Consider the following 23,561-nt stretch of genomic DNA (forward strand, 5'->3'; position numbering starts at 1 on the left):
GATAATAGTACTAATTAAGATCACTTTTTTATAGCAGGGTGGGTACATTTTGCTCTCCTAGAGAGTCATTCAAATATTTGGGAACAAATGTGAATACGACTTGCATTCTTCTAATGAACAACATAACATGTTAACTTTGGGTAGTCAGAGAAAGCCTCGTCTCCATTTGAACAGAATGCAGAACGTGACACAGTCTGGGAATGGTTTGGGTCTAACTTAGTATTTAGTTATCCTGTCAATGTCTTTCCACTTGTCTGTCATTTGAGTGGAACTGGGATTCAAATTTAAGCCTCCAACATGGAGCAATGAAGTCTTAACCCTGGAGTATGATGTAGGCCTAGTTAGGGTATCTAGGCCAAGACAGTCATTTCTTTTCACAGTTGTCTCCCCGGCCTTGAGCTCACCACAGTTTGAAAATGCGATACATCAGAAAACTACCAAAACACCAAAAAAGAGCTGAATAGTTTCTTGTAATCTTCTATCATTTTGCCTTTTTTTTTTTTTTTACAACTTGGGAGTTTCCATAGCCAAGCCCTGAAATGTGGGCCAGTTCCTAATCAGTGACCAGATAATCTCTTTGATTGGTATATATGTGTTCTAATGTTGAAAATGGGAAATCACTACAAAAGTCAAATGGAGAATTCCATTTAATTTTAGGATTCCCTTTCTTTGGGGCTTCAGGTTTGGAGCTGAAAGTGCCTTTGGTTTTACAGAATAAGAAACAGATAACCACAATGCCCTGAAAGAACTGGAGCTGCACTGGGTGACTTAGAGTCCTGTGGGTCCACCCAGGGGAGGGAAGAGATAAGACGGGCGGGTGGTAAGAGGCACTTGGATATATGTCTGTCTGGGAGCATCCCTTGCCCCAGGAGATTTGGGGAAGAGAGTGTAAGAGCAAGCTAACTCCCTATCTCGTGGCAAACAACTGGCTATTTCTTCAGTTTAAATTTTTTTTTTTTTTGTCTTGGCAGGGACTTTACATGATCCACCTTGAAATATGCTTTTTCTGGCAGCATAGTTGCTGTTAAAAAGAAGGGAAATTGAGATGGGAGGTGGAGCAGAAACATTTTTTAATATTGTTATATGGGTGGGAAATGAAGAAAGTATTTGCCGGCAAAATATCTGCCAGAAAATAGTTTCTTCCTTTATAAAATTAGATTAGTCTAACTGATCTTTACGGTCTCTTTCAGTTCAAAACTGTGATTCTTTGAAGATTAGTATGTAATTCTCATTCACTCACTGAATGGTGTTCTTTTTAACGTGTGTTGCAAAACATTCCTTTTAGCCAATATCCATGAAGTGTTTGTCTCCTGGTTAATAGCTGTGATCACTCTTTGTAAAGCCACCAGCTAGAATGCCTTGACACCAGAAACCTTTGTTCACTTAAAATATTAAGTGTATCACAAAAAAAGCAAGCAAGCAAGGATTTACCTGGGTGCAGGTGAGGCTGAAGACATATATATGTGGAGATGGGGATGACAATGAAAAGAAATAAGGTTTAATATGATGACCATAACTGAAGAACAAGTACCTAAGGTATAAGGCAGCTTTCATTTTAAGGACTCTTTCAAGTGTTCCTTCATCTTCTTTTAATTTTTCATCTGACTGAGCTCTTTCCAGGTCTCTATAAAGGATTTAAGTTTGCAGGGGAGTTCACAGTCCTCAGAAGCGTTAGCAAGGTTTACTTGTAGGGAGAAGATACCACCATTACCATTCATGTGAAAATCTCTTGGAGGGATTTCTGGACTTATTTTTTCCTATTCTGCCTCTCAAGGTTCTTCTTTGGATGGCCTTATTCTTTGAATTTATGCTCAACCAACTGAGCCTCCCAGGCACCCATCTTCCACTGATTTTTAAATAAGAACAGCAATGGCAGTAACAATGATGCCAATGTCCCCAAATCTCTGGAGTTATTTATTGCAAGTTGTGTTCCCCAGGAAGCAGAACCTGAGTCAGAGATTAGCATGAAGGAGGTTTATTAGGTTACTCTTAGGATCAACCCCAGTAGAACGGAAGGGAAAGAAGCAGGATCGGGCAAAGGGAGAAATCAGGTTGTGATGCAGACCTAGTGGGAAAACTTTGGGATGAGGGGAGATGTCTGCAGTTGGGATGTCCTTTCAGAGTTGTCTCCCATTGGAGTAAGGGTGGGGGCTGAGCCACCCCCATGGGCTGCCCTGCAATGGGTGTGTAGCCTTGCTTAAGGTGGATCTCTTCAGAATAGTCCGTCCCCACCCAGGGCTGACATTTGAGGGCTGTTCTCTGAGTAGCTCCCAGCAGGTGAGGCAGTATATTGTCCCTCATCCCTGAGAGGGAATCTGGGCATTGACTATCACAGCATCCACCATAGGTATCTTCCAGAAAAATACCATGATGGGAAAAGCTGTGGGTCAAGATTAAGATCTCATAGGAAATTCAGATTCGGAAGAAAAAAATGATTATGATCTTATAGGAAATAGAGATTAGGGAGAAAAATAAAAACATTAAGACATTTAAATGCACAAGAAAGTTCTAGATATGAAAGTTTTCTAGAAGCTGCCTACTTCCAAATGCCCCAGAATCAGTGGCATCAGAAACCTGTTCTGGGAAGCAAGTCTTTTCCAGAATCCTCTTCTTCAAATATGAAGGAAGAATTTCTGTGACATTCTGATCTTCTGAGTCTGGTTCTCCCACAGCTTTGCGCTATGCTGACTGTTCCTCTGAGTTCTTTCTGGCTTAACGCATCCGTCCCGTCCCCCCCCCCCCCCCGCCTCCCAGCTTTAAGCTTTTGTAAGTTTTAGAAAAAATGCCTGTGTAACTGTCCAGTTTCCTCTTAGTTATTAATAAAGCCTAAAAGGACTTCATCCCCCTTTGGGCTTAATCCTCTCTTCAAATATCCAGAAAGTTTCAAACACAGGATCTATGTTAGGTCATGTTCCTTTTAAAACTCAAATGCATGTCTAAAAATAGGTACAGAATAACTATGTAATATGTCTACTTTATACTGAGTTTCTACCACGTGCCAGGCCACATATTGGCAAAAGATTACTATAATAGGGTATTTATTATTTATATTCAACACCTAACACACCTAGAGATCTATCTTTTGCATACTTTTATTTTTTTAAAAGATTTTATTTATTTATTTGTCAGAGAGAGGGAGAGAGAGAGAGAGAGCACAAGCAGTGGGGAGCGGCAGGCAGAGGGAGAAGCAAGCTCCCCACCAAGGAAGGAACCCGATCCGGGACTCGATCCCAGGACCCCTGGGATCATGACCTGAGCTGAAGGCAGACACTTAACTGACTGAGCCACCTAGGTGTCCCGCACACTTTTACTTTTAAACCTTATTGCACTCCAGCAATTAGATATTATGGTCACTGTTTTGTCCAGGAAATTGCCTAAGATCCATGCAGCTTGTAGCTTGCCGAGCCAAATTTTGAATTCAGATTTCTTTTCCTTTTTCTCCACTTCCTTAAAAAAAACCCACAGCCCTACAGTTGATGTTTTTTCTGCTATTATTATACTACTTTCTATCTAGATGATTTCTTTATCTGCAGGGGTGCTGTTTTCTTTTTCCAAGTTTAGTTTCCAAGGAAGTTTAGTACTAAACAGTAGGTGTTTACTGAAGAGTTTTGATTTTACTTGAAGCGATTACAGGTCAGATCAAAAAAGATTTTTTAAACCAATAATCATCTCTTCTTGAATGGTTGGCTTTTCTCAGAAACAAAGTTTCAATCACAAGTCTTAAAAGTTTTACCCCTTAAATATCTCTTGAAGCTGAATGTTCCTCTTCACTTGCTGCAATAAATTTCTGACTGGTCTCCCTGAGTCCGTTTTTGGCTCTTTTCTCCACATTCCAACATAAGGATCCTTCTAAATCACATACTCTAGCTCTTTTACTAGCTCTCATCTTCTCTGGAGAATAACTCAGTTCTTTAAGTTGATGCCCAAGGGTCTTCATAATATGCATCAGATGTCTCTAGCTCTGTCTCTTGCTGTTTCCCCAGTAATTCTAAGCAATTTTATCTTCTTAGACACATTTCTGTATCTCATATATACTTTCATATCTCACTTATCATTAGGATGAACGTATGTAAGTGCCAAGCCTTACATAAATATGCATGTATTTGGAGGACAAAAGTATTTAGAGGTCCTAATATTCCAAATATATATTTGTGTCTTTCTTTTCTTAATTTTGTAATTATGTTTTATAAGTCTGTTTTTTTTCTAGTAGACTTACAAAAGGCTCCATGACTCTTAGATTTACCATCTGGATAATTCCTTAATAAAGTTTCAGATTTATTGACCGAAAGAAGCAAAGTGGGGAGAAAAACTATGAAAACAGATTTTCTTTCTGATTCTATAAGTTGACTTGTACCATGCATAATATACTATTATTTACATACTAGGCTTTGAAAAATACTGAGTGAAATGCATTTAATGAATGTATGTAAATTACATGTTTTATATAAAATGTAAGTGTTTGAATATTAAAAATATTTTCTGGACCATGACATTCCAAATATAGGATTGTTTTTCTTTTATTACTTATGAACTTCTAGTTTCACTTTCCAAACTTGCAATGAAGGAGAGAGAACATGACAAATGCCAGTTCATGTTAAAATATTTCCTGGTATTTTGTTCCTGCAATTTTATTTGAGCAGTTTTAGTGATTAATGTTATACCTTTCCAGTGATCTCTGATGCACCACCTTCATAGAGTAATGTGATTGAAATATTCACTTGCTAACTGTGTAAGTTAATAAATTTCACAAGGACTTAATGGGTATGATGCATGCATAATTTACATAGTACACTAAGTCACGAAGTACCTCTTCCTTTTGGTTCTCTCAGTCAGATGTTACTCACATAAAGTTATAATACATAAAATTATTTTTGTTAGACTTCATAATTGATTGACTAGTAGAGGCAGGAGACTGATTCTGTGTTTGTCCGTGTTTCTGTGGGATTTGTCAGAAACAAAGGCATCATGTGTAGTTTTTTGCCTTTTGGTTTCCCAAAGGTATTAGTCACACAGTGAGGGGAGCACCTTCCACAGTTTAGTGTGGGATTTATTCTTATTCTTTAAACTCTAGAGTGACTCTAGGAGTGATATGAATGGTCCCTGGCACCCAGGAAGAGGTACTACCATTACCATATTGAGTTAATAGGACAGAATCAATACCCAGGGATGACCTCACAGATAATGAGAATGACTGAGGAGGGCCATGTTGTCCTCACCTCCTCTCTACTCCAACTCTTTTCTCTATTTATAAATACTGTTTGAACCTCAGAATCTGATGCTTCAAGGTGTTAAAACACTGGGGATTAGGTTCCCCAGTTCTCTCAATTTCTGCTGAAGAGAGTCCACCAGTGACCTCTAATAAGGTACATTTTTGGAACCTAAACATAAATTTATAGAATGTTAGCGTATAAAGGGACTGTTGAAATCATCTACACAATATACAAACTTCAAATCTTCATATAACACCCATTACAAATGGTCATCTGGGATCTCCTTGAACATCAGAGTGACCAAGATTTTGTTGCTGCAAAAGGCAGGTCTTTCTTATTTCCAAGAGCTCCAATTATTAGGTCTCTTTTGTTATATTAGGTCTGTTTTGTTAGATTACCCTAACTTCCCTCTAACTTCCAATTAGCAGTCCTACTTTTGTTCCCTGGAGCCACATCACCTCCACATGTTGGTTCCCTCCATGGTTGAAAACGGCCAGGGTGTCACCTGCGCGTCTCCTCCTCTCTGGGTAGTTTAACTATTCGTCTTAGGATTCAGATGTCACCGATCACTGGTCTGACCAGCACAGAGGCAAGGACAGTTATTTTTCTCATTCATTCTTAACACTTTACTTTTGTAATGCAGTCTAGGTGAACTGAGTGTTTTTGGTAACAATGACACCGTATAGGTCCCCATGGAACCTGAACAGAACTGAAGTTGAATTTGTGCTCCGTTATATCACATTTTTCCATCATATACTTCAGTTGGTTTTATTGGGCCCTATGTACAGGGCATTTGATGTTTTGATTTTACCCTGTCTTCAACCTGTTGCTGTAGTTTGGGGAGTTGATGGAATCAGTCATTATATTAGTTATCCTTTCTTGTTTCATGCTACCTTTACATTTAAGAAACATGCTATTTCTGACTTCACCAGTCATCAACAAAAATACTTACCTGGTTGAGGCAATGGGAGAGCAGCAAGGAACTAGAGGCCCTACTGCACTTTAACAGTGATTGATGTACTGGTACTCTTTGGTTATGATCATTTAACTAAAGTCATACCTGTGAAACTGTACATAATTCAATGCACGTGTCTATAGTGTGATGATGAATCAGAACACTAGTTGCTCTTGGTGGTGGTGGTGAGGGGGAAGGTAGAGGAGAGGACCTGGAGAAAGGCACAAAAGAGCTTCTGGGGTAATGGAAATGGTCGGTATCTGGACGACATGTGGTTTATATGGATGTATGTCCTTCTTCAGCAGAACTGCTGAAACCTTTCATATAAGATCTGTGCATTTCATTGTATCTAAATTGTATCTCAATCGTAAAACAGTATGTAAATTCATTTATTGCTTAGATTACCAACTGTTAAGAATTAAAGTCAGCTTTGCAAATTAAAATCTTGAGGTTTGGAATATTGAAATGCCTTTGTCAGTATTTGACAGTGATGAAATCCAAAGTAGGATGTAGAACTCAACCACTGTTTTGTATGAATTGCTTTTTAAATTCATCCTTTGAATAACACTTCTTTAGGGTGTGGGTGGGATGGGAAATAATTTTCTTTTAAGCAGTCTACTTGATATTCAAAAAAAGATGGATGATAACATTACTATATTTTGGTAACATATGTTCGATAAGTTTTGCTTTGTTCTAATTCTAAGGTTTTGGAAAGTTGGAATGTGTAAATGGGTTATCAACATACTGTATTCAAAGACTATTTATTTAGAATGAAGAAAATTAGGTGTCATATGGTCTGTTTTGTCCACTGAGTATTCTTTATAAACCACTTCTCTGAAAGACTTCTCCTTTTTGAAGTGATATTGTGTGTCAATCAAGCCAGCGTGTAAGAGATAATGAGCTATGATGGAACCACACATTCCTTAGTAGGATGGTGGCCACTCTAATAGAACATGATGAAATGGAGAATAGTTGTTTTTCAGAGATGTAGTAAAAGCACGCACATGTCCTCCACTTTTCATTTTGAGGTCAATACATTACAATTATATGATACTTTTCTTTTATTCTTCATGACTTTTTTGCACATATTATATAATCTTATTCTCACAGGACTTGGAACATATTTTGTTAGATTAAGAGTGTGTACACAGGATGGTGAAATAATTTGAGAAAGATCATGCGAATCTGAATCTTCAACTCCATTCAAAGCCTAGTTCAAAACTGTGTCTCTTCAGTGAAGCTGCCCTTCTCTCTCCTCACCCTAAAATGATTTACAAAATTAAATTAAAAAAATTTTTAGGGGCACCTGGGTGGCTCAGTTGGCCAAGCATCCGACTGTTGATTTCAGCTCAGGTCATGATCTCAGGGTCGTGCGATTGAGCCCCACGTTGGGCTCAGGTGCTTAGTGTGGAGTCTGCTTGAGATTCTCTCTCTTCCTCTCCCTCTGTCCCTCCCCCTGCTTGTGTGCACTCTTTCTCTCTCTAAATTAAAAAAAAATTTCCAAAGCAACCTTCACACTGACCATTCTATACTATAACTATCTCAACTGCCTTGTATTTCTTCTTAAATTTTTTATGGATATGTTTTATGTTTTCTTAGCCATGCTTTCCTATGTCCTCCCACCCCCATTGTCCCTAGTACAGAGCCAGATGAACATTGGTTATTTAATAATACTTTCTGAGCAAGAGCTGCCCTTAAAATTAAATTGTGCAATGCAAATAAAATGCTCCGAATAGTGTGTGGCCCATCATAAATAATAAAAACTGGTTGGATAAGTTCGCTTGGGGATAATATGACCAAATTTATTATACGATTAATAGTAATTTCACATTTTTATGCACAGTTTTAATTAGAATCTTTGCTCTCTGGGGGTCGCCTGGCTGGCTCAGTCAGTAGATCATGTGGCTCTTAATCACAGGGCTGTGAGTTCAAGCCCCATGTTGGGCATGGAGCCTATTTAAAAAAAAAAAACTATTATACGCGAACAATGAATCATGGAACACTACATCAAAAACTAATGATGTAATGTATGGTGATTAACATAACATAATGAAAAAAACAAAAAAAAAACTATTAAAAAAGGAGAATCTTTGCTTTCTGCATTGGGTAGGTTTTCTGAGTTCTAGTATAAAATCTTTGGAAATTTGTAAGATGATGATCTCCTAGCAAAGCAGCATGGTGTGGGGAAAAAAGCTGCATGTTGATATTTGTTGACCTCTATCTGAAGCTCTGCCACTTTCTGGCTGAGTAAAGCAGGATGGGCCCCATAAGCCCCCACCCTGCAGTGAGGGTCTGTGTGGCCTAGCAAAGTACATAGGATGTGATTTGCCCTTGATAAGGGCAGATCATGATTCCCCTTCTCTCACTAGTATCTATTTTATTGCTTTTTCTTTTCTTTTTAATGAATAAGTTTTCAAGTAACATGGAAATTATATATGCTTTTTGAAAAAATTTAGAAAATTTGGGAAAATATAAAGGAGAGCAAGCAAAAACTCACCTTGATGAAAGACGGAATATTTTTAGTGTAATAAGATCCAATTTTTTTAATAAAAATGTCAATTTCATTTTTAATAATTCATTTATCAAATCTTTTTTTCTTTTATTAGTGCATTAATCTAGCAAATATTTATTGAATGACTACTGTGTGTCAGGCACGATTCCAGGTGTTGGAGACAAGGCAGTAAACTAGGCACGATCTTCGTTTTCATGGAGCTCATGTGTTTTTTTTCTTTTTTTGAGGGGAATATACAATAAACACATAAACAAATATAAAATATGACATGAGATGGTGAATAATGGCATGACTGAAATGTAAAGCAGGTGCGTGGGTCCAGAGTGATGGCAGTCCTCCTTTAGAGAGGGTGGCCAGAAGAGGTCATCTGAGGAGGTGACATTGTATCAGAAATCATAAAGGCGTGAGAAATCAAGTTAAGTGACCATCTAGTTAAGAGAACTCCAAGCAGAAGAATGGCAGTTTCCAGCACAAGGTTTAAAAACCTGATGGAGACTGGATTATCTAGCTCTCTAAAATCCCATGATCTAACTTTGAACTGGGAATGCTGGTTATCTATGTCCTCTTAGGGTGTTACGTCTTGATCTTCCATTTAATCCAGGCTGATACTATGGTACCCATTGCTCTGCTTGTATCTCTAGCTTCATTAAGGCTTTGATCTTGTGTTAATGTTTTTGTTTTGCATATAGAAAAGTCTTTTTATAAACAGACCCTCAACCACTGGGAGGAAGCACTGCTCCAGAGAATGTTCAAAATAGAAAGCCACTCCAGTTCTAAAATGTAGGCGTCTTCCAGCTAGTGGAGGTTTAAAAGGAGCTGCTAAGCAGGGATGGGAAGTAGGAAGATTTCCTGAGTCATGTCTTTATGGTTTAACATCATACTGTTTCATATGAATTATTATAACAGCAGATGCATTTTTTCCAAATCCAACTATGAAAATACATTTCAGGGAAGGAAGAATGGTTTTTGGGTTATCCATTCTTCAGCTTCCATTATAAAACATTGAGCTGACTTTAGTAGTCACAGAACAATTAAATTGCTGTGAACAACTATTCACAAAACTTTTCTAATTGAATATTTCTATGATCTCTTATAAATGCTGAGAAGGTTCCAGAAATGTCTACTTGAAATCTAAACAACTGGAAAATTCAAATTATCGTTTCTAGTGTTATGTATTTCTAATAGAAAAAGATCACAAATAAAGATGACTTTAAATTAAATAAAATACCAATACTCATAAGGTAAATTTCAATCGAGTAAGATTCTATTATATCTCTTATGCTTTCTAGAAATCCACATAACTGTTAATGATTGTTGAGTGCAATAATGCTCACAAGCAGTAATACGACTTCTGAATAGGTACAGTTAAATCATGGTCAGCTCAGCTTCCGTGTTATGTGGATCTCATTGCTTTTTACTTCTCTGGAATTGGTAATGGGAACTTAACTCATCGGAACCATCAAAGAAACAAAGAAACAAACTATGTATTCTCAGCCACTCCCGGCCATCATTCCTGTTATGCATTCAGTATACCTGTTTACTTTCGGGTTTTTCTCTTGAGGAAATTAGGATTAGTAAAACTATCCATACAATCATGTAATAAAAGAACCCGAAAGTCCATCTGTTTTTATTTCTAAGCAATTCCTTCTTTCTTACTTTTGCTTAACAAAAGATGACTCCCATTTTTTCAAACTATCTCAACACCCTTTACACATAAATCCAAATTCTGGCTGCTGGGTTAATAAAAAAGACATAGAAAAGCTGATTTTTTAGGGGTTAGTCTGTCCAGAAGATTTATATGGTGATACAGTAGCCTTTTTAGTAGTGTTAACTAATTATGATTGAGAGGAGAAATGGTAAGATTTCTTCTTTGGCAGTATGAAAAACCGATGGCCTCTGACTTATCTCAACAGTCTAGAATCAGAAATTTTTCTCTGGAGAAATGGATACTTGGGAGCCTTGCCTGTCTGTGATTTATGTGGCATTTGACTTATGTTTTCCAAGCTGTGGGAGTTCACAATTTAAGCACTTCTCATCACCACCAAGCAACTCCAGAAAATATAGCATCTTTTAATTTGGGACCTCTCAAATTAAAAAATTGGCCATACAAGGAGATGTCAGGAGAGTTTTGTGGCGACCACGTGCCATAGGCATCTAAGGATGTGGTAGAACAGGGACGAACCCCCCCATGTCATTGACAAAATGTGTTACATATTATTATGGTTCTGGCCTCTAGATTTTAATTTCTTGGTGACAGGATCTATATTTGGGGAAAAGAATTGTCTGGGCTAAATTTCTGTGTAATAATCATTTGGATTAAATGATTATTTTCCATGCAAATCTAAATAAGATGCAGACACTGTGGGTGCCAAGGATTTCTGTGTGAATCAGGGGTAGGAATGACAAAGGAGCCTGTTCGGTGTTAGTGGTGAGAAAGCATCTCTTGGAGGCTAACACATATACATACTCGAATCAAGATTCGGATAAATGTACTGGTTTAACATCGGGGACCTAAAACCATTGCCAACCACCAGATGTGCATCCCTGCAATCCACGTAGCAAACAATGGAGGGATTTGGAAGTAGTCAACTGCTGTGATTGCTTGAGAACCGCGGAAAAGGAAGCATTCTGCCTCAAGGTTGTTCTAGAAAATAGGGCTCTCTCAAATCCTTTATCTCAATCTTGTCTAAACTTGGAAATTACCTTTCATATACATTTTTTCTTTTCCCCCTTTTTTGGTCTATGCCAACAGCAGTCAAAGTTCATAGACTCTCAGAAGGAAAACCAGTTAATTTCTGCCTTGAAGATGCCACTTTAGGAAAAAAATGTTACTTCTCTGCCTACTCCAAAATGTACTATTTGAGCACCACCCTCTTTTATGTATACGAATTTCATATATGATAAGAATAAGTTTTAAAAGGCATTTCACTTTTCACCGTGATTACTGGTGGCTTGATGATAATTGTGGGTTGGTCTATGCAAGACCATCAAGATTTTTTTGAGTCATCCTTTCAATATTTTCCTTTTCTTTGTTTGCCTTTTGATTCTGTAGGTATCCCTACAGTTTATACTCTTCACTTAGAGCCGAGAGTTTTATCTCATCCCATCTTATTTCCATTTCCCTTTCTCTTGGTTTACACCCTGAGACATTCAGGGGAAGGAAAATTATTTGCCAGATTCTTAGGCCTTTGCTTGAGGCAAAGCTCCATGAACATACACAAGCAAAGACCACTGTTCCGAAAGAAAAGTAGACAATTGTTCTTTTGAATCCTTGCTGCTTGTTGAGGGAATTTAGAAGTGAGAAACAACAGTCAGGCCGGAGAACATAAATTGGAGCAGTATCAGGAGGATCCTTTGGTACAGCTGCTCGTGGTCAGTGGAAGGAATGAGCGTATGTGCAGTTTTATTGGAGAACAAGTGAATGAGAAGTCAAGTCAGAGAGGGAGACAAACCATGAAAGACTCTGGACTCCAGGAAACAAACTGACGGTTACAGAGGGGAGGGGGGTGGGGGGAGGGGGTAACCGGGTGATGGGTATTAAGGGGGACGCGTGTGTTGTTGAGCACTGGGTGTTACACACAACTAATGAATTGTTGAACACTACGTCAAAAACTAATGATGTACTCTATGCTGGCTAATTAAACATAATAAAAAAAAGATTAGGGAATTAAAAAAAAACAACAAAAAACTCAAGAAGACATAGAAGGGGAGTGCTCCCTTTTTGAAAATGATCATGTTTGTCACTAATGTGTTTTCATAATTACTCAAACATCATTGGTTTTGTGGATTTTGAATAACGATTTTTTATTCCAACTGGATGAAGGAATGGGAAGTGTATTGGCAAACACATGCTTCTTCCCCAGATAAAACTTTCTTTTTCTTAAAATGAAGTTATAGCAAGCTCCCCACAAGCTCTTTTCACAAGCATCAGGAAAGCAAAGCCGTAAAGTCCTTGGTTTGAGGGTAGGATTAGGATGCTAGTCACCATTTCCATGTTTTCGTGTAATGCCTGTATACTCACTTGCAGCTCATTTGTCGTAGAGCTCATTTGCATTTTTGTAAAAGTTAGGGCCTATTGGTGTGAGAGTTGGTAGGGCTTCCTGTGTTCCAGAAGGACCTGACTTGGATATTACCAGAGCTACCACAACTCACCATGGTGCATCATTGGAAAACATTTTCTGAGAAAAGTTTTTTAAACTTTTTTTTAATTTAAAAATTTTAAAATCTGTCATTTTGAAATGTGTCTGCAGTATCTGTGCTTTGTAAGGAAAGAGCCAGAGCAGTGCTGGTGCTATTCTTTCCTATCTTAGTACTTTTGCTGTCATGCTTGCAGTCTGGTTCTGACCAACTGGATATTACACCTGATTCTGCCGGTGTCGTGTGTGTTGACTTAAAGGCTTTTCTTGTGCCAGGAAACAATGTCATGAGAACCATCCATGGGGTGGGAGAGATGATGACCCAAATGGTACTCAGTAGAGGCTCTATCTTCCCCATGAGTGTGCCTGACGTTCAGCCCAGCATCCACCCCAGCAAGCAGGGGAGCCCCGTAGAGCATGAAGATGTGACCGTGATGGACACCAAACTGAAGATTATTGAGATTTTGCAGGTATGTTGCATAATGGAAGTGAAGTGACAAATACCTAATTGTGCATCTGTGTTTAACTTCTTACGCTCTTTGTTCCAAATCACTGTGGAAATATTCTGAAATGCTATTGATCTAATTTATTTCCTTTGAGTTAATGATACTATTTAACATATTAGTTACATGTGTTCATTTCCATTAAATGTATTTCTGGTGATATCTAACAATTGTGGAGTGCTTTGAGGTTGACAAAACCTCTTTCATATGCATTTTCTCATTTAGTATTGACCCTGATTTCATTTTACCTTTACTTCAGGATTTCAGAGCAGGCAAACTGAGATTGAATTCTAACTCTATTTCTATTTTTAATTGAATTGGACATGTAATTCTAGGTATCCAGATTTATCACTGTAGCAAGAAACTCAAATAAAATTGTATTTATTATTAACAAAAATGTTAATAATTGGTTTCAGTATTTTATATAAGTGACTATCTCTCTTTGTGTTTTTGTTTCTAAGAGGCTAGGAATAATATATGTTTTTAAAGTTGATATAGTCTAAAACCTAGCTCCATGAATTTAAAGGAGGTAAATTATTATTTCATGCCCACTGGTTTAGTGAATAAATTCCCCATTACTGTAGCTGTGAATTCTTAGCATTTTTTTTTTTTAAGTTTGGAAAGTAGCTTTATGATACTTTAATTATAGCATTTATTCCAGATTTGGAGAATGAAGCCTGGAGTTTTCAAGGATCTATTAAGATTCTGGATACAGTTTACTAAGTCTTTCATCATAATTTAATGTAGACTGAGCTACCAGAAGTGGGTTAGTAGTCCTGGAAGGATCTGTACATTTTTATTTAAAGTAATTAGATTTATAATCATAAAAGGTTTCACAGTTCCTCCAGAAATTCCAAAGGCTGAATCCTGAGAAATTTTGGCAGGCCTCCCAACCCTGTGTTCATGACCCTGTAAAATCACTTGGTTCTCCTATTCTTAAACTGAGAACGGTAGTGATCAACTGACGTGCGGACGGAAAGAGCCCGTAACTTACATCATCCTACTCACGGGACAACATCTAAGATATGTGACCTCAGTTTGGTCCACAGTTACAGAAGATCAGCATTTGAAAAACAATCTAACTGCTAAAAAAACCAGGAGATGGAGATATTGCTGTAGGGCAGATGAGGGCTGACCTCTCCTTGCTGCCTCTTTTTTTTTTTTTTTTAAGATTTTTTATTTATCCATTTGAGAGAGAGAGAATGAGAGAGAGAAAGCATGAGAGGGGGAAGGGTCAGGGGGAGAAATAGACTCCCCGCTGAGCAAGGAGCCCAATGCGGGACTTGATCCTGGAACTCCAGGATTGTGACCTGAGCCGAAGGCAGACGCCCAACCAACTGAGCCACCCAGGCGCCCCATCTTTTGGGTTTTTAATGTATTTCTTGTTGAGCCTCTTTTCTCACTCCGATTTTTGTGTTGCGTTGAATCAGGGTCTGATTCACCATGTGTTCCTATGTGCGGCTCTTGAATACGTTGCTTTCTTGGAACACCTCTTCAAGAGTTTCTTTGGGGGTGCCTGGGTGGCTCAGTCGGTTAAGCGTCTGCCTTCAGCTCGGGTCATGATCCCAGGATCCTGGGATCGAGTCCCGCATCAGGTTCCCTGCTCAGCAGGGAGTCTGCTTCTCCCTCTCTCTCTGCCTCTCCCCCTACTTGTGCTCTCTCTCTCTCACTTTGTCAAATAAATAAATAAAATCTTAAAAAAAAAAAGAATTTATTTGGAGCCGTGTTCCTCATACAAGTCTCCTGCTTTCTGCCAGCTCTTCCTCTTTACAGGGTCTTCCTTCCTTTTTCCCATCATTTTATGTATCTCTCTTCTTATTTATCTCTCTCGTTCTCTCCCTCTGTTTTTTTTTTTAAGATTTATTTATTTGAGAGAGAGGGAGAGAGAATGAGTGAGCAAGTGGGTGAAGAGGAGCAAAGGGAGAGGGTGAGAGAGAGAGAATCTCAAGCAGACTCCTCACTGAGCTCAGAGCCTCACCTGGGGCTCGATCTCACAACCCCGAGGTCATGACCGAAGCCGACACCAAGAGTCAGATGCTTAACCTACTGAGCCACCCAGGTGTCCCCCCCTCCCTCTGTCTGTCTTTGGTCCTCTCTCAACTGTCTTTCTCTGTCTTTATTTTTATTCTTCCCTCTGCCCCTTTCCTACCTTCCATTTATATTTTACAATTAAATATATTATACGTTGAAAGTTTTAATTTTGGTTATATGTATAAAATACAGTTCTATGAGCGCTAATCTTCAACTGAAAGTTAATAAGTGTTTCACTAATTAGTGTCTTATTAATTTGTTCTTTACATAGTTTTTTTTTTTTTTAAACCTTTCCTTTCAAGTCCCTGCCATCTAGTTTCTGTTCCCACCCAAGGCTATCAAGTCCAATGGCCCCTTCTCAGCTCTGTTTTCCCACAATCTGTCCCCTGCTTTGAAAATCCTCTTAACTACAATCCACTCAACCAAGATGCGTTGCAGCACTTACCACATGGTAATAAAAGAGACTCTTTGGTGTTTGTTTTTCCTTCCACATTATATGTTCTTCATAGGCAGGTCTTTTTTTTTTTTTTTAATTAATTTATTTTTTTATTCTTATGTTAATCCCCATACATTACATCTTTAGTTTTTGATGTAGTGTTCCATGATTCATTGTTTGTGCACAACACCCAGTGCTCCATGCAGAATGTGCCCTCCTCAATACCCACCACCAGGCCAACCCATTCTCCCAGCCCCCTCCCCTCTAGAACCCTGTTTGTTTTTCAGAGTCCATCGTCTCTCATGGTTCCTCTACCCCTCCGATTTCCCCCGCTTCATTCTTCCCCTCCCGCTACCTTCTTCTTCTTCTTCTTCTTTTTTTTTTTCTTAACATATATTGCATTATTTGTTTCAGAGGTACAGATCTGAGATTCAACAGTCTTGCACAATTCACAGCCATAGGCAGGTCTTATCCTCGACACCCCTTTTGTACTCTCAGCACCTTTCTTAGTTCCTGGCTTAGCAAATGTTTGTTGAACTTAGGTGACCATAGCTGACATGGAGCATGTTTGCTGCCCGTAAGAAGCATAGGGCTAGCAGAGGCGAGAAAGAGAGGAAGAGACAGAGAGACAGAGAGTAAATAAAAGAAGTATTAGGTCGACAGTAGACAGGTGTAAATGCGTTGAGTGAGCAAAAAGGAGAAAAAGGGATTTAGACAGGGATCCAGGAAAAGCTTCATTTTAAACTGAATCTTAGAGGATATCTCAAACACTGGTTACGCTGGGTTGGAGGAGAATATTCAAAGTAAAGAGGACACTGAACACATGTGAGAAGGCAGGAGAGAAACATCCAGTGCTTCTGGAACAGAGCAGTGTGAGAAGGAATGAGAGGAGGAAGGAGCGGGGGAGGGAGGGGGCTGCTTCAGGAGCCACAGAAATACTGGGAGATCAGGTCAGACAGTACCATGTGTGACCATTACTGCTCACTGTCCAAACAAGGCTCTTTTGAGAGTGTAGGGGACACGGATAGTAATTATGCTAGGACAAAAGGTTAAACCAGGCTTGTCTCGGGCAAACTGGGATGGAAGGGAGCCCTGTATATAAAACCACTTCTCTGTTGTTTACCTTCTCCACTCAGAAATCTATAGCACATACTTTTTCTTTCTCTGATCTCCACTGAATTTTCTATACTACATGATTTAGCCTTCGATGCTTTTCTAATTATGTTAACAATGCTATATTTTGTTTTCCCAACTCAGACTTTGGCTTCGTGAGGCCAGAGGGCTTCGAGTGTTTGCATTCTTCCTAGTGCCTAGCATAGACGGGAACCTTATTGGCACTTAGTTTCCGCCAATGTGTTAGTTAAGGAAGACAAGGACAACTACACAACCTAAGGAAACAAGCACCAATGAGGCGAATCCATGGTATATTTGGATGCTGTTGTTACTTCAGCTGTCCTTTTGTAGTCCAGATCCAAGACCGATTGTGGTGTAGCCAGAATCCACACTATTGTACCTGAAATTTTGGCCTCTCTATGCATGAGTGAAGGTCACAGCTCCAGCACTGTCCTCCCAGAACCAATGGTAACTCTGCAAAGTGCAAAAAATCATTACCTCTTCATCCAGACTCATTGGATACCTCTATCTGGATTATTCAAAGAGTAATCATGGGAAGTCAAGTTTTCTTCCTCCTAAAAACCTGCTTTGGGATCTTCCGGACATTGGCTAATGGAAATGTATCACTTTTCTTAGGTTTATGACTGATAAGCATGTATGCCACTGAGATTTCTAATTAGTTCATGTGATACGTTGATAGTTATGTTGTTCTTGGTGTAATGAATTGTAGTTTTAACCACTATGCTAAAAAAATAAAAGTATGTTTTTAATGCTTTTTGTAGTTTATCCTGAGTGTCCGACTAGATTATAGGATCTCGTATCTGCTGTCAATATATAAGAAGGAATTTGGAGAGAACAATGAAAACACGGAAACATCCACCAGCGGCTCTCCAGATACCTTACTACCGTCAGGTATCTCCTTTGTGCCCGTATTTGCTCTGTAGCTTTAGTATTTTCAGACCCAGTAGTGTTTCCATGAGACAAAAATGTGGAAATAATACCCGCCAATGACATGAAGAAATTCAGACAGGGCATTAGATGACTTGCCTATGATGGCTGGGAGGATATTTGCCATTACTTGGTGCTCAGTCCTCAGAATGTAGTTTATTTTGCAATCTTCACAGCTTGATGAGGTAGAGGTGCTGTTTATTGTGCCATTTTACAGATAAGAAAACCAAGGTCAGATGGATTAAGTTACTCGCTAAACATCATGAAAGTAGTAGAGCAGGGATTTCCTCGGAGGTCTCTCCAACTTCAGAGCCTGAATATTGTAAGCATCATGCTGTTTTGGTGAAAGTCCAAGGGAACTTACTTGCTTAATCAGAGAGCAGCGTGAAATGTAGCTGTGGGGCAAAAAGTTGTTTTGTAGGAAGCTGTTGCCCAACTCAAGAATAAAGACATGGTATTTCCCAAAGGTCTAAATGGGGGTATTAGTGTGTGTGTGTGTGTGTGTGTGTGTGTGTTTACTTTGCATGGTTATGAACTGGTACTATATGTCAATTTTTCACATTTAAAAAATGTGAGAATGAAGCCAGTCTATCTCTGTGTAGGAGCATAATGAAGAAAGAGCATAAAAATTATTGTGAAAATTTTGTGGCTATCGAAAGTACCTTATGAAACCTAAGAAATATTAAATTTCAATTTTTCTGGATAGATCCTACCAGTAACAGTGGGTTAGAAACTATGTCATATTAAAGATTTAGCCAGGTCACAGAATTCTTTTTCTGAGGATAAGATTTGTACACAGATAGGAAATTTTCTTCTAATCACAACCACCGTGAAAATAACAGGTATCCTCCTCTCTTTCACCCATCATTCAATATGACAGGAATGATTCAGTGATTGTGTGTAGTTAAAATGAATGGTAGACCAATGTCCTGATCTCCGACTCGTTAGTACCATCCGAAAGGCAGCATGTCTCTGTAGACGGAATTAAGCTTTCCTAAGGGAGAGGTCACTTCTGGTGTATTTGCAACCATGTTGTTTTTGTGCTTCCCAGAAGTATAGAACCCCAAAGGGCTATTTCCAGGAATGATATGGCAGAACCCGAAAATCTTGCTGGTGGTTGCATTGACAATGTAATAAAAATTATTGGCTCTTAGAAGCCAGACTTCTGGAAACAGAAGCTCTAAGTGTCAGTGAAGTATGGTTACTGAAGTAACCCTCAGAAAACCAGTTCTCTCTGATTTACCTGATCTTTCATTGGTTGAATCTGGAAGAGAGAGCTTTCTGGGGAGGATTCTTTTTCCTTTTTTATAACTTGCTCTGTTTTCTTTTTAAACTTTGGAGATAAGAAATAAATAATGTACTTATTTAAATGTGTTATTTTAACTAAGATATCTTCAAAATATTAGTGGTGAGGATGGGTGAGGAATCATGATTGGTTCACATTAAAAAAAGAAGTTAACGTCCCATAAGAAGAAGGGATGGAATTTTAGAAGGAAGTGTGGGTAAAAGGGTCATGTTGTTTGGAAGTACCATATAGTAACAAGGTTCATTATTGCTATATTTTGATTCTTTAAAAAACATGTTTAAAAAACATCCTTCCATCACCCCATTAAATTATATGTTTTTACATATGTGTGTGTGTGTGTGTGTGTGCCCGGAGTTGATGCATATAGATACATGTTTATACAGGTGAAGCAACTTTGTAAATGGTGCTTTCTGGTCTTCTAAATATATCTTTGACTATAGCAATATATATTTAAAATATGAACTTTGTTTAAAATGTTGATCTCTAAGTGGACTTAGATCGTGACTTTTTAAACTGTTACATTTGGTGGTATAAAGAAATTAATACAAATATTTTTAGGTATGCTAATATTGGTATAAATACTGTGACTCCTAACTAGGATACAATAACGAATGGATTTTGCCATTTGTCTTTTCAGCTATTGTTCCTGATATAGATGAAATTGCAGCCCAGGCAGAAACTATGTTTGCTGGAAGGTATAGTAACATTTATGTATCTTTATCTTGTGGATAAGATTTTGCTTAGAGTTCTATTGATACTTTGTTATTGTTTACGTCCCTATATTTATTTAATTTTAGATCCTTTATTGTTGTCAACATAATTTCTACCAGAAACAAAGCTGCTAATTTACTGTAGAAGAGAAAGCATAGCTTTTCTTTTTTTTTTTTTTAAAGATTTTTATTTTATTTATTTATTTGAGAGAGAGAGAGAATGAGAGAGAGCACATTCTTTAGGTAGGTCAGGGGAAAAAGACAAGAGAGATGAAATCAGCATATTGAACTTTTCCCTGAATTCTTTGCTTTTCTTTCCTCAAATAAGGACAGCACACAGATGCCCTTTAAGTCCCTTGGTATAAATAGCACTGCATCTTGCAAAACAGTGCTTTCCTGCATCTGAGAATTTTGAGGCAAGAAAGTGACTTCTTTCAATGTTATCATTAACTTCATTTGTGAGAAATAAAGCTATTTTCTGCCTGTTGGAAATATCCCTGATTAAAGAAAATAAAATGCCTCTGGTGTGACTACCCTCCTTTGTTTTTAGGAACCCTGACATTTATTGTTTTAAAGTTGTTTCTTTTTCCAAAATGAAATAGCACTAAAAAAGAAAAGCAAAAAAAAGCCCTAAAATGTCTAAGCTATAAATTATTGAGTTTCTTGCATTCATTTCTATTACAAATTTGCCATGAGAAACTAAACAAATTTCACACTAAGCCCTTTGTTGCATTTTCTTTGGTTAGAAAGACAAACAAGAATGAAGAAGGGGACCAAAAAGGATTTTTTTTTAATCTCTAGTGAACATTTGGTTTAGCTTTGTTTTTATATTGTTTTGACAGCTTTTGTTGTTGTTATTGTTGTTTTCCTATTTAAGTACTTCACTATTCCTGGGAAGAGACAATAAATCAGTGTATGATTTTTTCACCTTAGAACAAACTGAGGGTTACAGAAGGGGGGGTGGGAGTTGGGGTAACCGGGTGATGGGTATTAAGGAGGGCATGTGTTGTGATGAGCACTGGATGTTATGCGCAATTAATGAATCATGGAACACTACATCAAAAACTAATGACGTACTATATGTTGGTTAATTGAACATAATAATAATATTAATAATAAGAATAAAATAAAAGCTTACTAAACTTCAAAAAAAAAAAACCAAAACGATCTCTTATCCAGTGCAGTCTTACCCAGGGTCTGAATATACCAAGCACAGAGAGCAGCTCTGGTGATGACTGTGTGCGCATGTGTGTGCATGCACGTGCGCGTGCCCTTGTCCTTCCTGGCCGCTCACCACCTGTTGTGGAGAGGTCTCTAGGGTGCTGGGGAAAGTTAGTTGTTGCTGTACATCCGTCCTAGTATCTCTTCTCAATACTAGAGTTGAAGTTTTTTTGGATCAATTTTTGGATTGTAGCTTTTGTCTATGTCTAGGTGAGCAACTCATCCTGCTTTGCCTGGTACTTTCCCAGTGCAAGTCCTGAAAAGTCCTCCATCCTGGGAACCCCCTCAGCCTTGGACAAATGGGGATGGTTGGTCATCCCTGCTTTTGTGGACAAAAACATGTTTTTTTTTTTTCTTTTTTCTTTTTATGTGCTTTGTTTCTTCATCAGTTACATGAAGGGAAAAAAGTAAAATGATCTTCCTTTTTACTTTCCAATTTTGGGGGGAAAAGTCATATAACTGAGAATGTATACACAATTTTAACCACTTATGAGTAAATTTTTGGTAAATATAAGTTATTTTAGAATGATTTTTGGTTTTATAGAAAGGAGAAAAATCCAGTTCAACTTGATGATGAAGGAGGCAGGACCTTTTTACGGGTCCTCATTCATCTGATCATGCATGACTACCCTCCTTTGCTCTCGGGAGCCCTGCAACTACTGTTCAAGCACTTCAGCCAGAGAGCAGAAGTTTTACAGGCATTTAAACAGGTAAGATTGAGGAGCCCTCACTGCTGCCATAGCAGAAGCTCCGAAAATATTGTTTAAAACATCTGACCTCACTTCATGGTTGCAGAGTTAATCAGACTGTGTGGCTTCTCCTAGAGACACTTTCTATCTTTAAAGACAGATGTCACCTTGTCTTTTATTTTATTTTATTTTATTTTATTTTATTTTATTTTTTTAAAGATTTTTTTTTATTTATATGACACAGAGAGACACAGCGAGAGAGGGAACACAAGCAGGGGGAGTGGGAGAGGGAGAAGCAAGCTTCCCGCGGAGCAGGGAGCCTGATGTGGGGCTCGATCCCAGGACCCTGGGATCATGACCTGAGCCGAAGGCAGATGCTTAACGACTGAGCCACCCAGGCGCCCCAGATGTGGCCTTGTCTTAAGCTAAGACATGATCTATTTTAGAAAGAGTTCCCCACGAATGGAAATGACAGGCACGAAGATTTAGGAAGGCACTGGGGGAAAATACCATATTAGGAATTTTGTTGTCACTGCTATTATTTTGACCCCAGATTTTACTGATAAATTTGGATAGGACAAGCAGTAGCGCTGAAATAAATATTTTGTGATTGAAAAAATGTATAAATACAAAAGAAAGTAACTGTTTTGGATCTGATCTTTCTCTTTGTCATCTGAATGACATCGATTTTGAGCCTACTAATGAATAATACCTAAGGGCTTACATGTGTGTTTCACTAATATTTATTGTATTTAATAAAACATTGATTTTCATTAAGAAGTTTTATAAGAATATATTGAAATATGAAATAATTACAAGAGTAATTATAGAAATAGATATAATTATGCATAATTTGTATGTCATGTAATACATATAAATTATAATAAAATAAAGGTTTATAACATGAGGTTTCGACCATGTCAGAATTTTCTTCCACTTATTTCTGTATTTCTACCTCTTTTCAAATAGATAGAGTCTCGGGAAAAATTAACTTTAACAGTGAAATTAGAGTTAAGGTATCTTTTATTTTAAATTACTCTTTAGCACTTTGCTAGGGCTCACTTTTTAAAAATATATAATTCTTTATAACATATGAATATATTAGGTAGTGTTCACAGATACTTCCTGGTAAGTTTTCATGGCCAATATATATCTAAAATATCCATAAATATTCTAGAAATATTAAACTTCAACTGAAACACATTTGTTAAAAGACTTGGGATTTTTGACATCAATGAAATAGGAATGAAGGAATTTCCATAAGTAAATTGAGGGTTCAAATTCTTCTCTTTCCAGGTGCAATTGCTGGTGTCCAATCAAGATGTAGATAACTACAAGCAAATCAAGGCAGATCTAGACCAGCTTCGACTAACTGTAGAAAAATCTGAGTTATGGGTTGAGAAGAGCAGCAACTATGAGAATGGAGAAATGGGTGAAAGTCAAGTAAAAGGTGGTGAAGAGCCAATTGAGGTTCGTTTTCAAGATGTATTTTGAAATAATCCAAACAATGTCTTTTAATCATATGCCCTATAGCCAAAATTATCCATAAAGAAAAATTTTGTTCTGAGTAACAGAGCATACAATTTTCATTTGCCAAATCAATTAACTCCATAAACCTGTGTTTTGGTTAATTCTTATGGGTCTTGTGGGTCCTAAGCATAGACCTGTAAAGAGGTGGAAGTTCGTTGTTACCCTTCACTATGGCTATTTATTGCCAACCTGTAAATCATTTCTTTCTTCACTGCTTACCCTTATATAATACATAAAAATAGTTACATGGAACAGTATGCT

At 37.9% G+C, this 23,561-nt stretch overlaps 1 protein-coding gene across 6 annotated transcripts in view; it reads left to right on the forward strand.

Moving 5' to 3' along the window:
• Positions 1 to 23,561, forward strand: part of ITPR2 (inositol 1,4,5-trisphosphate receptor type 2) — a 496,243-nt gene that overhangs the window by 175,629 nt on the left and 297,053 nt on the right. For all 6 annotated transcript variants that reach the window (XR_010411569.1, XR_010411571.1, XR_010411570.1 and 3 more), the window contains 5 exons: positions 13,090 to 13,283; positions 17,679 to 17,808; positions 19,788 to 19,845; positions 21,626 to 21,791; positions 23,067 to 23,240. Coding sequence is in view for 3 of the 6 variants with exons in the window: in XM_064591479.1 (XP_064447549.1) it covers positions 13,090 to 13,283; positions 17,679 to 17,808; positions 19,788 to 19,845; positions 21,626 to 21,791; positions 23,067 to 23,240 (722 nt within the window). In the remaining 3 variants the exon portion in view is untranslated. The remainder of the gene's footprint in view (positions 1 to 13,089; positions 13,284 to 17,678; positions 17,809 to 19,787; positions 19,846 to 21,625; positions 21,792 to 23,066; positions 23,241 to 23,561) is intronic.

This window comes from Mirounga angustirostris, unplaced genomic scaffold (genome assembly GCF_029215605.1).
Source record: "Mirounga angustirostris isolate CCGP_5_RB_7025 unplaced genomic scaffold, mMirAng1.0.hap1 SCAF_5, whole genome shotgun sequence".
Classification (NCBI taxonomy): Eukaryota; Metazoa; Chordata; class Mammalia; order Carnivora; family Phocidae; genus Mirounga; species Mirounga angustirostris.